The sequence below is a fragment of the Gossypium hirsutum genome, chromosome D05, assembly GCF_007990345.1.
Source record: "Gossypium hirsutum isolate 1008001.06 chromosome D05, Gossypium_hirsutum_v2.1, whole genome shotgun sequence".
In the NCBI taxonomy this organism is placed as follows: Eukaryota; Viridiplantae; Streptophyta; class Magnoliopsida; order Malvales; family Malvaceae; genus Gossypium; species Gossypium hirsutum.
Genome location: NC_053441.1, coordinates 65037659 through 65053918, shown reverse-complemented (window position 1 = coordinate 65053918; position 16260 = coordinate 65037659). Strand labels below are relative to the sequence as shown.

The window sequence follows — 16260 nt, the reverse complement described above, 5'->3', positions numbered from 1 at the left end:
TTAAGATCACAACTAAGCCACTATCAAAATGAGTTTTATAGACAAAAATATGAACATTAAATAAGACCTTTATGATGTTGTACTAAGTGATGGTCTGTTGATATACATGAAACGTATTCTTTCCATTGAGGAGATGGTTGCAACAATTATCTCTTTAATTTCTCTTTCTTTTCTACCCTATCAATCATCTGTTAATTATTCTCCTATTTTCACATTTATCGTATTTTTTTTTTAAATTATCATCTGCAAATTCAAGTGATGTCATTGTGGTATCAGGGCTTTATTTTGGAAAATAAGGGATGAGATTTCTACATTGTTGCAAATAGAAGTTGGGTATCTCCAACAAAAATTTGAATGTTTAGAGGCATCAACTAACAACTATAGCTCAATCCAAAGATAAGATATGAATGGAGTTTAATAAGCATATGAAAAGCATGAGCGTTGAGTGAGAAAGATGATTAACCAAATGCTTCAACACTCACTAGAAGATTATGTATGGTTGTCGAGATCGTCAAAAATAAATTCCTACTCAAAATATAAGTTTGTAGATAGCAATAGAGGTGCTCATGGGCCGGGTCGTGCCGGGCCCAGAAAAAATTTCGGCCCGGCCCGAAATATGGGCCTGAAATTTTATCCAGGCCCGGCCCGGGAAAAAAATCATAGGCCCGAGCCCAGCCCATTTTTTAAATAAACACCAAAAAAAATTTTAAAAAGTATTTTAAAATATTTTAAAAATAAAAAATTTTAAAAAAAGTATTTTAAAATATTTTTAAATATATAAAAAAATAAAAAAAAATAAATATATTTATTATATTCGGGCTGGGCCCGGGCCAAAAAAGTGCTGCACGGGCCTCATTTTTTTTGCCCAAACCCATATTTCGGGTATATATTTTTACCCGAACCCTCCCATATTTCGGGCGGGCCGCCCCGCCCATGAACAGCTCTAGATAGCAATGAGTAGAGTCAAATCCAAAAAGACTAGTGATAATTTTATTTCTTGATTAAAAATGAATTTATCAAAATTGATCAACCAAACGAGTTTGATCTCTTGTTTTATGATTAAAAACTTCTTAATAAACATATTTTGAGCTTAGACATCCATTAAAACTTGGATTCCAACTCAAAATTATGGATTCATCATTGTTGAGTTCCATGTTCAAGAAAGAAGAAATCAAAACTTGAAAATCCATTTTAATCAATTTAAATAGAAAATAATGATTGAAAACAACTTAAAAATCAATTTAGAGTTGAGAATTACGTTCAATTGATCTCAAATCATCAAGTTAGAAGATTGAATCAAGATCATTGAAGAAATTTCGGATGACTTTTGCTCAACTTTGGAAAACTTTTATGGAGATTTTGGAGAGAATTTTGAGAGAGTAAAAGTTTAGATCTATTATCTAATATGTGGTCTATGAAAATGAGCAAAAAAAACAAGAGAAAAAGCTCTTAATTCGGGTGAAAATGGTGTGCAATGTGACGTAGTTGCAATGTTTTTAAAATTGAAAACCCCTACCTAATTTTCAAAAAGTAGGGAAATTGCTATCAAGCCACTCCCACATTTCCCTTGTTTTACAAAATACTCATTTCCCTCCTAAATTCGAAAATAAGGATAATTTCTTATAAAACCACTCTTACATTTCCCTTATTTTGCAAAATGGTCCTATTTAGTTAATATTTTAAATTCTTTCAATTAAACCCTCATTTTAATTTGTTTTTCAATTCTAATTAGACCCAAAATATTTATTTTACCCAAAAAATATTTAAAACCATAAATTTAATTTCTCTAAAAATATTTTTATTTTTCGGAATATATTTACCGATTTTTAAATGAAATTAAGCTAACTAAATTTTCAAAAAATCACTAATAAACTCGATTAACTCCTAATTTCCACTAATTTAGTCCTTAAATTTAAGAACTATACAAAATCACTTTACAAAATAGTCATATTTCAACATCAAGCTTCAAACTAAACCATTATCAACTAAAAAGCTTCAAGAACATCAATGAAAAGTTTTAAAAAATTTGACAGTATCACAAATTAGTCCATGGACTAGCTAGATTAAGCTACAACGATTTCAAAAACATAAAATTTATAATAAACGGGTGGAAATTTATCTTACATGCAAGCTTAGCTTGACCGAAGCTTCCTAAGGTATAAAAATAGTGGTTTGGTTGTGAAAAATGAAAGAATGAAAAGATGAAACATGTTTTACTTTTGTTTTATTAATATTATTACTTTAATAATTAAATTAAAACATATAAAATATAATATAAAATAATGTTCAACCATCCATTAACTTTATTATGGTCTATTTGCAACATAAAACCTCCCACTTTTACTTTTTAAACCATTTAATTAATAAAATTCAAATGCGATTAAGTTTTACGTTTTTTACGATTTAGTCATTTTTCCTTAGTTAACTATTCAATCACTAAATTTTTTGGACCAATCTTCAATTCACCAATATAACAGCTCCGTAAATATTTAATAAAATATTTACAGGCTCGATTTACAGAAACGAGGTCCTGATACCTAATTTTTCAAAACTACTTGACTTTCGATACGCACCACTTGTACCTTGACTAACTTGATCAATTAATAAAATCTATTAAATCATAATTCACTATTATACTATATTTAACTCATAAATATTAATTAAATATATCTATAGACTCTCTTGTCATAATGGTGGTCCCGAAACCATTATTTTTGACACCACTAAAAAACGGGTTGTTACAACTTCGATGAAAACAACGATCTACAAATCTAATTTGAGATTTGAACTCAAGAAGAACAATGACAAATTTGGGGAATAAAACACTATTTTCGTTTGAAATTGGGGGTTATTTTGGTGTTTGGAAGGTTAATAAATCTGAAAGAATGGATTGATTTTGAAAAAACTCTCTAATTTTAGGTTTAGGAAAATTTTGAATGGTTTGGGGTTTTGAAAGGAAGGGGAAGACAATGGATATTCTCCTTGAAAGAGACTAATTTAAAAAATTGGGCAATTTTCTCTTTTGGTCACTTCATGTTTCTTCTCTTTTCCAATTAGGTCCTAACTCAATTAAAATCCATTTTTTTTCAAATTAGACCTCAAAATTAAATTTGGTTTTAAGCTAGTTAATAAAATAAAGACTCAATTGTGTTACTTTAATTACCTATTTGCGACCCAAATTTTCGGTATCCAACTCAAACCCTCAGTTTAATAACTCAATTCTACTAACATGATTTTTGGGATGTGACAGTTTTCGTTCAATTTTATATATTGGTTTTACGTGCAATTCATTTATGGTTATCTCGAGCTAGTGGAAAGACCGATTGGATATTTTTTATGATATTTATGATATTTTTTAGACACGAAGTCATTCCACTAAAGTATCGTGATTGGGTTCTCCCTTATTGTATACAATTTTGAAATCTACTTAATAAGTGCTCGTCCAATGATCTTGTCATAAATGTGTTACACTCATAAGATACCCTTAATTTCTTTGGGATAAAATTTGTTCTCCCAATATGATCATATTTTATTTCACGATCACCATTACATCTTCCTTCATGGAAAGTCAATTACGATCAGATAGTAATTAAATCATTTATCACAAAGACAAATGACACATGATCATGTTTACTTTTCATCTAACATGTAATGCCGATGAGAGGATATTATTTACCCTTTAGTTGGGCTATAAATTCCACTATTGTGGAATGATGCTACATACTGCAGAAGTTGTATACCTAACATACTAGCTTCTGGATCCTTATCTATTTGAACTTAGCCTTTCATTTACTGCAAAAGGTACGAGTCACGCATACATAGCCCATCATCCACTCAGGATTAAGGTATGTCACAATATGAATTAAACAAGTGAATAAATCTATAAATGGGTCTAGGATTTATGCTACTTAGGTCCTATCCAATTTACTTCAATCCAGGTAATCACATCTATATCTTTATCTTCTAGGAGTCATCCGCTCCGATACCCATGACAAAGTATCTCCCTTATAGGACTTCATAGACGACATATTAGTTTTTCAATCAATTTGCTCGTTTCCGATTAAACTAAGAACATGTTTAGATCATCTACTAATATAAGTTGTTTTTCCATATTACAATCCGACCAGGTAATACCAATTAATATTAGTTAAATATTAGATAATCAATGAGTCAATATTCGCTTTCATTTTGCTTTGCATGCAAAAACCACTGAAAACAATATACAAAGGATATTAATGTAATTAATTGATATTTTAATTAAACCGATTTGTTTAAAAAATACAAGTATACATAGACAAAAATACTACACTAAGAGCACTAGATCTCTATGGTGTAATTATCTCTACCCATGGGTCTATATTATAGGATAAATATAAATTTGTGAGATTTGAATTTGATAAATGCTTATTGTAGTGAGGAAATTGTGGAAAAGCTCAATAAAGGCAAAATGATAATTTGGTCATACAGGGCATTTTGGTCATTTCTCGAAAATCTTATAGTGGAAATATTATTTGAATAATATATTTAATATACTACATAAATTTTGAAACCTTTGGATCATAGATATTAAAAGTAGGCCTCCATAATAATAAAAAACCCATGAACTTGGACTTTAGGTTTGGGCCTTTGGCCCACTTGGGCAAATTTTAAATTGGGAAAAGGAGGAGAGGAACCTCCCAGCACTTCTTCTTTTCTAGCAGACTAGCCCTCTCCCTGTCATATCCCCCATCCGTCTCGACGACCAGTACAGATGAGAGATGTCACTGGAACATATACAAGAAAAAAATTTTGAACTTATTTAAAGAGTTGGAACTTTAAAAATACTTTTATAAAATTATTAAATCAAGTTTAAGCAATTTAAAAAGTTTTAAAAATGATTCAGAGTTGAATAGAAGTGATCGAAACTCAAAACGAAGTGAATTTACCAAGACACTGTGATATCGCTACAACACTCCAGTTGTACTGATACAAGCCCCTACTACTATAGATTTTTACAATCTATCTCACTTATTGCAATACCACAAGGGTTAAATATCGAAACCATAATCCCTATAGATAAAACATATATACACAATAATTTCTATAATTTTAATTTTTTTTTCTTTTTTATAATTTTAAATTATTGATTGATAATCCACATAAATGATTATGTGTAATAATAATAATAGTTCATCATTCGTTAATGGCCACGTTAATAAAGTAGTTCAACCTCCTTTTTCCTGTCTAGTCGTTATTGCCTTTATGCTTACCAAGAAATATCTGAAATAATTGCAGCAATGCTTACATTTCCCTCTTGAATCTCTCATCTTTTTTCCTTCTACCTCACATCTTCTATTTAACATCAATTACCATTACCAACAAGTATTTGGTGCAATGGTAAAGCACATTGTACTCTTAAAAAAAAAGAATGTAAGTTCAAACCTTAAATACGAGACATTGTTGGAAAAGACAACCACAAACACTCAACATGGACCGTAAAATTAACTAATTAGCAAAGTTCTACGATCCATGTCTTGGTTGCATTGATAAGTCAACTTCCTAAAATAGTTAAAAACTTAGACTTTTAACCAAATAAATCAAAGACTAGGACCCAACTTTCTTTCTTCCTTTTTTTCCTCTTTTTGTGCTTAATCATGATTTGTTTTTATTGATACTAAAAAGTCTTGCAAATAATTTCCTTTGAAGATGAATCACCTTAGCAAGAATCAAAGTCTAACATTTTACTTTTTTTATTCAGACATTTGATACTTAAGGATTTGAGGATGTCTGTCTGTGTGCTTCCCTTTTTTACTTTTTTCCCTCTTTGTTTAGGTGTAGAAAATGCTGAAAGGTTTGACTTCCTGTATATTCGATTTGGACTATTTGGGAGGAAATATTGGGCTAATTTGAAGATTTTACTCATTGATGCAATTTTTTCAAAAAGTTTTTTTTTTTCTTAATTGGATATTAACAGAATATTCAATATATCTCAATATGTTATTATTCCATTTGATACTTATATTTAGTTTCAATGTTTAATTTAGTTCTTGAGTTCTGCTTCAATGTTCAATTCGGTACACAAACTAAACAACATCATGTGGCTCAATAAATATTTGATATGTGTGCTCTAGTAAAAAAAAGTAGGTACTTAATTGGGACAAAAGAAAATTTTAGGTGCCAATTTGAACATTGAAGTCAAACTTGAGTACTTGCATGAGATAAAGAAAAACTCAAGTATTAAACTGAAAAAATTTAGGTACCAAATAGAACATTAAAGCCATGAAGTACTAAATTGAGACAAAAAAAAACTCAGATACCAAATATAAATACCAAATAATATATCAATCCTATTCAAAGGGACTAAAAAAAGGAAAAGACTACAAATTAGGACAAAGGGAATAAGTTTGAATTATTGTTTGTAGGGCACTTCGGTGGTCGGCAAAGAACATGGCTCACATCCAAAGTCTACCATTTGCATTTGCTTTTGTGTTTCCTTAAAGAAAATCCCAAAAGGAAGAATCAATAGTTTTTTTTTCTTTAAATAAAATAGTAAAACTTGTTGATGCATAGGTTTCAAAAGGATTAAATTAAAATTTTAATATTTTTAAATAAAATATAATTTCATATATTGATAGTTTTTGAAAGGATTAAATCAAAATTGTAACATTTTTAGGGACTAAACTATAATTTATCATATGTTAGCTTGAAATTTTATAAATTTTTAGAACACTAAAACAACAATTTTTTATTTTAGTGGGTCAGGGCCCCTGCATGCTCTCCTCCCTTCGCCCTTATTTACACGATAGGGGAAGTGGTAAAATTTATATTTTTAGTGCACTGATTTTGTCGTAACTAATAATTTTTCAAACTGATTGAATAAATAAATTTATCACATGTTTGATTAATTAAATTTTTGTAAATTTATTTCAAAACGAATAATTCTAAAATAGTATTTTAAATTAATAATACATTAAATATTGTTTAAATAACTAAAAATTTTAAATTATTATACAAAATTAAATATTTTTTCAAAAACTTAATTTTTCAATTATTATTTTAAAATTATAATAACTAATTTAAAATATATATGATATTAAATACAATTAACTTGTGCATGTTACGGGAAAGAAACTAATATTAAGTTATATTATATAAACATATTAGTAGGTAATCTAAATTGCCATAGTTTGTAGAATCAAATTGAGCGATTAAATCAAATAAATAGGGGACTAATGTCTCTATGTCCAATTGGGGAGATAGATTGTCTTGACTATTGGAGCAAATGACTCCTAAAAATAGACGCATAGGTGTGATTGCCTAGATTGATAATGCATCAGACTGGACCCAAGCTGAATTCATTCTAGATTCATTTCTGGATTTATTCAATTGCGAAAGTGTGACTTGCAAAATCCTAGGTAAGTGATAGGCAATGTATTTATAGCTCATGCATTTTAATGTATTGAAAACCTAGGCTCTCATGGTAGTGGCCGAAATGTCAATACATTGGGTACATGGTTTGTGCATAACATGACTTCACTTACAATAATAAAATTTATAACTCAAATAAAAGAGTAAATAATATCCTCTCATTGGCATTGACGTTATATGGATTATAAAAATGGAATGTAGACACTAATCATTCGTCTAGGATGAATGACTAACCATTACTATTTGTAAGTGATGATCGTTTTCATCGCAAAAGATACAATGATGATAATGAGATAAAATGGATCGAATTAGTTGAACAAAGTTAACCTAAAGGGAACAATGTTATCCTATGAGAGTAACACACATAACATGGTCATTGGATAAAAACTTGATACAAGTAACTTTCATAATGGTTTATAATAGAGAGATCAGTCATGGTACTTTTAGTGGATTGACTCCGTGACTGAATAACTTTGTAATTAATACATAAAGAGACAGAACTTAATTACAATTTATTAACCCCCAATTATAAATGTCAGATTGGTTCCCTCATTTTTTTATCATAACTCTGTACGAATCGCATAATAAAAATTGTTTGAATGTATGGTTGAAAATGATAAATGAAAAATAGATTGCATATATTACTATTTACAATAAATACATTTTTTCAACAAATTGAGCGATGACTTGAAAATTAATTAATTCTTTTGGAGTATTATTTAATTAGATAAATTATATAATTGAGTCCAAAGTGATAATTAAATTATATAAGGCATTTTCAATGTCCATAGATGTTTTTATCCTAAGAAATGAGGCATTAAAGAGGATTGGTTTTTAAATCCATCAGGTTATTAGTTTGCCAGCCCAATCGATTGATCGATTAATTAAATAAATTAATAAAAATAAAAAATATTAAAAATCGATTCAATAGACAATTCAATTAATTTTTAATCTAATTAAATATGTTCATATTGATTTTTAGCTCAACCAATTTAAAATCTCTCCGAATTGATACCATAACCGATTTTCTATCTAATCTAATTGACCAATCCAAACCGATTCAAATAATCATGATTAATGGTCATGGTGGAGGCTTTACAATGTTAAACTACATTTGAATACTTAAATATCACATTTAAAATTTTTGTTTGGGAGAATAAAAAGCATCAAATTTAAGATAATGATTGTGTAATTGGATTTTAAGTGTAATAGTTATTTGTAATTATATATATTTGATATGTTTACGTAAGTAAGTCCCACTAAATTGAATGTAATTGTAGTATCTTAATTAGTTTTTTCTTTCATACGATGCACGGGTTTATAGTATGTATTAATTATTATTTTATGTATTTTTTAAAAAAAACAAGTAATTTTTCATAAATAATAAGAAAAAAATGTATTCTAAATACCGTATAAAATATTATATAATGTATAATGGTTAAATATTACATTTTATTACTATAAAAAATACTATATATTGTACCATATAAAAATTTTAAAAAATATTGTGCAAAATTCAAAAATATATAAACAATTTATTATAAATTAATTTATGAAATTTTTATTTACATAATATGTTTTTAATCAATTTGTACTTATTTTAATTTTAGGACATGTATTTCATTTTTTAAATATAATTATTTGTTATTTTACTAATTTCATTAAATAATTTGGAATTTTTATCGACGAGAGATAATTTTTGATACATTTTGACTTACAAATAATTAAATAAGTTAAATATTATTTATGATAAATAATTGTATTAATTTTGATTAAATTACATATTATTTATTATTAATTATTTGTACTTGACTAATAACTAGTGGTCCAGAGTTGGATCCTCGCCTTGGGTATGGAGTAGCTTTAAAACTCGTGGCCAGCATCTACACCCTTAATAGGCCTACAGAATGCGGATGATTAGTTATTGGGCTCGCTCCAGTAGATATTTATTTTTCTTATTAATTTTATTAGAAATCATATTGTCGAATACTCTTTTGAACTAACATATTACATATGATATTTTAATTTTACGTTTTGTTACTTATTTAGAGTTTTTTTTCTCAAGTATTATTGATATTTTTTATAATAATTAAAATTTTAAAAAATTAAAATTACCAAATTATGTAACAATTTATACTCCTCAACATCCCCCACATGACATAGGATATTGTAATATAGTTGCACTCTGTGGTCTAAAAATGGAGTAGTAATTACACTTTTATCTAATTACTGTATGATGTTTAAATACGCCCTTAATTTTAGATTAAATAAAACTTTTCCCTTTATATTTAATTTACGATGATTTAAATCTAAAATTCAATACTTAAAACAAATTAAATTAGTCTGTATTGATCCAACACACCAGTCTAAATTTAAATAAAATAAATTATTAAAATTTTTTTAAAATATATTAGTTTGAAAATAATTATGACAAAGAATAATATGAATATGATGACATTTGTCCATTTTTTTATTAAAAATTGGTGCAGTTAACGAAACAACCAGATAGTGACATGTGACATGCCACATGTATCTCATGTCAACACATAAGAATCAGTTTTTAACAACAGAAATTGTTGAATTTTTTAACAGAATGACCAGTTTACTCGTTGATCTAAGATACAGAAACTAATTTATCTATTTTTTAAGTAAAGAAAATAAAATATAATCCGACCTCCAATTTAAAAATACACTTTCTTGTCTTACATAAGAAATGGAAGAAGTTCTAGAAGTAATTTTTTAAGACTTTAAATCATGTTTCACATGTGATTAATTTATATTATTTTTATTAAATTATTGGGTCGTGATTTTAGACTTTTCTAACCGTACAATCCGTCGTACATAATAATTCAACATTAAAAACAAATTTTAAAGCAGTTGACATTTTCAATTATGCCATGAGAGCAACATCATTTCAAAATTAGAGCAAAATAAAAAAAATTCAAAGTGATAAGGACTAAAAGATTAATAATAAAATAAGTTTGGCGCTGACTTTGTTGGTTCACAAAATATTTGTTTTTATCCTTTTAAATGCCACAAGAAAGCGACCCAAGGTTGAATATAATCCATTTACTTTTAATTTTACAATCTTTGTCCCTCATTTAAAATTTTAATAAATTAAATTTTCAATAAATATGCAGGATTCTTTTGCAAAATATAGAAATCTTATTATACACGTATGCACGTGGAATCAAAATTTTAGAATACAAATGTGTGTTTAAAAGTAACATATGATAAATAATGAAACGTATGGTCTGAAATTAATTAATAATAACACGTGAAATATGTATAATATTAATTGTGTTGTCATTAATCTTGAGTCGATGTCTGGTTAACTTGTGACAGTAAATCAATCAAACACATTATTAATAAAATATGTATAATAAAATTAAAATGTATAAAAATATATAATAATAAAAACTTTAGCTGGGTGGTAAAAAAAATTTTACTAATGCATTGGTTTGAGTTCAATTTTTACCATATGCATATTTTTATTGTTTTTTAAAAGAAAAATATTAAAGTACCTTGAATAATATAACTTATTTTAATTACGAAATGACATTTCCGTAATTTTTCTAACCAATTTGGTGACCCAGTTAAGGGTGATACCAACTCAACTAATAGCTTAAATAATAGTAAGTATAAATATATAATTAATGGAAATAATAAAGTGTGCATAATAAAATTAAAATGTAAAAAAATATTAAAATAAAGTTTTAATTGATACATTAAGATTTTACTAATGCAATTGGTTTGGGTTTAAATCCCACCATAAACGTATTTTTATTAATTTTAAATGAAAAGACTAAAATACCCTCACATAATATAACTTTTTTAACTGTGGAAGTGTATTTCTGTAATTTTCCTAACCGAGTTGGTGACCCAGTTGAGGGTGATACCAACTCAATCAGATACCCTCACACCAATTACTTGAATTAAACATTTAATTTACCATTCAACTAAAGTTTATATATATATATTTATATTTATATTTATACATTTTAATTTTATTATGCACACTTTATTACCATATTAATAATGTATTCGATTGAGTTGGTGTTACAAGTTAACTCGACACCGACTCAAGATTAATGACTACACCATGATAAACAATTTAATCTAATTTTTTTATTTTAATAATATACATATTTCATGTGTTATTAATTATTATTAATTAGTTTCAAAACATACGTTTCATTATTTATTTTATGTGATTTTTAAACAGACATTTGTTTTCTAAATTTGTGTGGTTTTCACACGCATACATGTGTAATAGAATTTCTAGTAATTTTTAATATATTAGATTTACCATTTTAACTAAATACTTATTTCTAATTCGGGTAAACTACCAAAACAGTCACTTTTGTTTCTCTCAAGTTACATTTTAGTCACTTATGTTTGAAATATTACGTTTTAGTCACTTACATTATCATGTTGTAACATTTTAGTCACGGGGCGTTAATTGTCGTTAACGGTGTAACGATAAGCTAATGTGGCACGTTAAATCATCATTTCAAACAAAAATTTTAGGTTAAATTATACAATTGGTCCTTATATTTTTTTCGTTTTAAGAAAAAAATTCTTTTACGCTAAAAGAGATGGAGAAGGGAGGAAAATAGAAGGAGAAGTAGAAGAGAATGGAAAATAAAGAGAAAAATAGAAAGTTAAAAGAACATAAATAAATAAATTGCTCAAAATGAAAAAATATATGAGAACCAATTGTATAATTTAACCTAAAATTTTTGTTTGAAATGATGATTTAATATGTTACGTCAGCTTACCGTTACACCGTTAACTATAATTAATGGCTTATTGACTAAAATGTTACAACATGTTAACATAAGTGACCAAAACGTAAAATTTCAAACATAAGTGACTAAAATATAACTTGAGGGAAACAAAAGTGACTATTTTGGTAGTTTACCCTTTCTAATTCATATAATTTTTTAGGGTAAACTACAAAAATAGTCACTTTTGTTTGCCTTAGATTACATTTTAGTCACTTATGTTTGAAATATTATGTTTCAGTCACTTACGTTATCGTTTTGTTATGAAGTGTTCACTTTACCATTAAACTCTGTTACCTCCCTAATGGTAGTCCTACATGGCAGTCCAAATAAGTTTTAAATGCCAACTTAAATGTCCAGTTGTTGGGATAAAAATAAGTTTTTAATTAAATAAATTTAATTTGAACTGTCACGTAGGACATCCAAGTTTGCATTTAAAACCCCTTTGGATTGTCACGTATGACCTTCGTCAGAGAGGTAATAGAGCTTAACGGTAGAGTGATCACTTTGTAACAAAACGATAACGTAAGTGACTAAAACATAACATTTCAAACATAAGTGACTAAAATATAATCTGAAACAAACAAAAATGACTATTTTTATAATTTACCCAATATTTTATTAATATATATATATATTTTACATAGTAGATGGTGACATAATTTAAAGATGGTTGGACAAAAATCATTAACTACTATAAAGTTCTTTGTACAGGTAGTTAAATTACATTTTATCCCATTTACTAAAAAATGGACAAATTAGTCCTTATACAGTAGATCATATAGCAAACTAATCTTTTTTGATAAAAAAAATTATTTCATTTCTATTATTAAAAACTAGTATAGATGACTGAATAATTAGATAATTACACATGACATACTACATGTACCTCATGTTGATATATAGAGATCAATTTTTAACCATAAAAATTGATGAAAATTTTAATAGGACCACCATTTTACTTTTTGACCTAACCTATATGGATTAATTTTCCCATTTTTTAGTAGAGAGTTAAAATGCAATCTTAACCCTAATACAAGTGCCTCTATGGTAATTTTACCGACAAAGATCACATTATTTGTCAGTGGCAGTTATGTAATAATGACAATGAAGAATGTCATTCTGTTAATGAAAGGTTGTTATAATGTTAAGGTAGGTGCAGACTGCACATGTTAAGAGATTATGGATATGGCAGTTTCAGTTTTGGATTATCCTCAGATCTTTCTTCTTTGAAAGCTGTGCTCAACCCAATAAGGTATGCAAGAAAGAAAGGAAGAAAAAAAAAACCCTTAGTTGTATATTTTGTATTGAAATTTACAAACTTTTGTTCTATTTTTCTTTTGATTTGTTAGAATACTTAAAAGCTCTTCTTTTGTGTGGTGATTTTGTGTTTGAAATGGGTTCGTTTTATGGTAATTTTTGGGTTTTTTAAGCTAATATGTATCGTGATTGTAAAGCTATAATCTTTAAGTTCATGGCTATTTGAAAGTTAACCATGTTTCTTCTTCAACCACTGCTTTATTTGTTTTATTTATATGAGATTTAATCATAAATCTTGTAGCTTGACCCTGTATGATGAATATTTAATTCTTTGTCTTTTATTGTAGGGAAGGTGTTTGTTATAATGTCACATAGAACTTTTTAGCTTTTCCCTCTCTTCTTTTTTTCTATTTTTGTTTCATTCTCAAAGGCTTGTTGCATGTATCCAGTTATGATTTTGTCTTTTTCAATGAATAAACTGTTTTGTTCATAGGAAAAATAGCAATAAATAAGCATGCTTTTGGTGAAGATTTTTGGGGGTTTGAATTGAAGGTGAATTTTTGCTATTTGATTTTGCTAGGTGTTGGCTTTCAAAGTGAGGTGCTTTTGCTGCCATTAAAGCAATAAATCCAAAGGGGGTTTTATCCTATAAGTTTTCCGGTGTTTCTCTCTTGTTGTCGTCTATTGATTGGTTGCGGTGAATCGAAGGAGTTTCACTGATGCAAACGTCTCAGAATCATAAAGTTACGGTGCAAGAAATGGAGTCCAATTGTTGGCCTCCCAAATTGGAACAATACTGCACCCTTGATTCATCATCTGGTGTGCAGAATTCTTCTTCTACAGCCAGTTTCTCACCAAACGGCAGTCCGGTTTCGCAGCCAAACAAGTCTTGCCCGATGGACCTGCGTCGTTCCCCAGACAATACATGTTCACCTGTAAGTGATTCTTGTGTAACAGACAATGAACACGACTTGAGCCACATGATAAGACAGTTGGAAACTGCAATGCTAGGAACTGATTCTGATAATATCGACGTTCATGCTATCATGGCTTCTGGCAGATCGACTGAAGTCTCCATCGAATCAGAGAGGTGGAAGTACATGATGGAGATGATCGCCCAAGGGGACCTGAAAGAACTTCTTTGTGCTTGTGCTAAAGCTATAGAAAATAAAGATATGCATCTGACTGACTGCTTGATGACACAATTGCGTCAAATGGTGTCGGTTTCAGGTGAACCGAAGCAACGATTAGGAGCCTACATGTTGGAAGGGCTTGTTGCAAGGTTGGCCTCTTCAGGAAGTTCTATCTACAAATCCCTAAGATGCAAAGAGCCTGCTAGTTCTGAACTGCTTTCGTACATGCACATACTCTATGAAATCTGCCCGTATTTCAAGTTCGGGTATATGTCTGCAAACGGTGCGATTGCAGAAGCCATGAAAGATGAAAGTAGAGTCCATATTATTGATTTCCAAATAGCACAAGGAAGCCAATGGCTGACCTTAATCCCTGCTCTTGCTGCTCGGCCAGGTGGACCTCCAAGTATACGTATCACAGGTATTGATGATTCTACATCAGCATATGCCAGAGGAGGAGGACTTGAAATAGTGAGGCAAAGACTGAGCAAGGTCGCGGAATTGTGTAAGGTACCGTTCGAGTTCCATGCCGCTGCTATTTCTGCTACTGATGTTCAATTCGAAAACCTCAGAATTCAGCCTGGTGAAGCCGTTGCTGTAAACTTCGCTATGATGCTGCACCACATGCCAGACGAAAGCGTGGGCGCTCAGAACCATCGGGACAGACTGTTGAGGTTGGCAAAGAGTTTGTCTCCAAAGGTGGTGACGCTCGTCGAGCAAGAAGCAAACACGAATACCGCCCCATTCGTTCCCCGTTTCCTAGAGACAATGAACCATTTCTTACCCATCTTTGAATCGATCGATGTTAGTCTACCGAGGGATCACAAGGAGCGGATCAATGTTGAACAGCACTGTCTGGCACGGGAGATTGTCAACATTATAGCATGCGAAGGACCTGAGAGAGTCGAACGACATGAGCTTTTAGGGAAATGGAGATCAAGGTTTATAATGGCTGGCTTTAAACCCTTTCCATTAAGCTCATTTGTCAATTCCACCATTAAATCTCTGCTTCAAAGCTACTGTGATAAGTACACTCTTGAAGATAAAGATGGGGTTCTTTTTCTTGGATGGATGAATCGAGCTATAGTTGCTTCTTGTGCATGGAGATGCTAACCAAGATAAAGTAGCTGTTTATTAGGATAGTTTGAGAAAAAGGGATTTCTCTGTGGATGAACAAGCTCTTTCTCTCATTTCTGGGATCATACCCTTTTTTCCTATTGTAGTTTCTGGCCATCCAAACGCTTGAATTAGCTTACTCGCAGTCTCTTCTTTGCCTTTAGTTTTCAAACAAAGCCATTAGCAATCAGATTTGTAGATATTGTTACATGAGAATCATTCATCAATATGTGTAACCAAAGCTTTGATGGCCCCATTCATGGCTACTGGCCCAATTATATCAGGCTATGTTACTCAAAATTTGGTTTGGGTGGGTGTTGGATACTGGTACATCTGTCCAACATAGGTAAAAATGTTATGGAGACTCATGCACTAGGTGTCTAATTGCATTTTGGTTTTTCTATTAAAAAATAGGTAAATTAGTCTTTGTATATTAGACCAATGAGTAAACTGGTCTTTTTGTTAAAAAATTTTATTCAATTTTACCGTTAAAAACTAGAATGCTAACATAATAACCAAACAGTGACACATAATGTGTCACATGTACCTCATGCTAA

General features: G+C 29.4%; 1 protein-coding gene across 2 annotated transcripts; it reads left to right on the top strand.

Moving 5' to 3' along the window:
- The first annotated feature begins 13340 nt into the window (after positions 1-13340).
- On the top strand, positions 13341-15957 carry LOC107903436 (scarecrow-like protein 5). 2 transcript variants are annotated; one of them, XM_016829486.2, is made up of 2 exons: positions 13341-13449; positions 14035-15957. In XM_016829486.2, the coding sequence occupies exon 2, from the start codon at positions 14174-14176 to the stop codon at positions 15698-15700; it is 1527 nt and encodes a 508-aa protein (XP_016684975.1). In that variant the 5' UTR covers positions 13341-13449; positions 14035-14173; the 3' UTR covers positions 15701-15957. The 2 variants fall into 2 exon arrangements, with proteins under 2 accessions (XP_016684975.1, XP_016684976.1); XM_016829487.2 differs by lacking the exon at positions 13341-13449 and adding an exon at positions 13461-13606.
- The last annotated feature ends 303 nt before the right edge of the window (positions 15958-16260 follow it).

Bases quoted from the DNA above. Each gene is read 5' to 3' on its own strand.
- LOC107903436 (XM_016829486.2), top strand. From the start codon at position 14,174: ATGCAAACGTCTCAGAATCATAAAGTTACGGTGCAAGAAATGGAGTCC.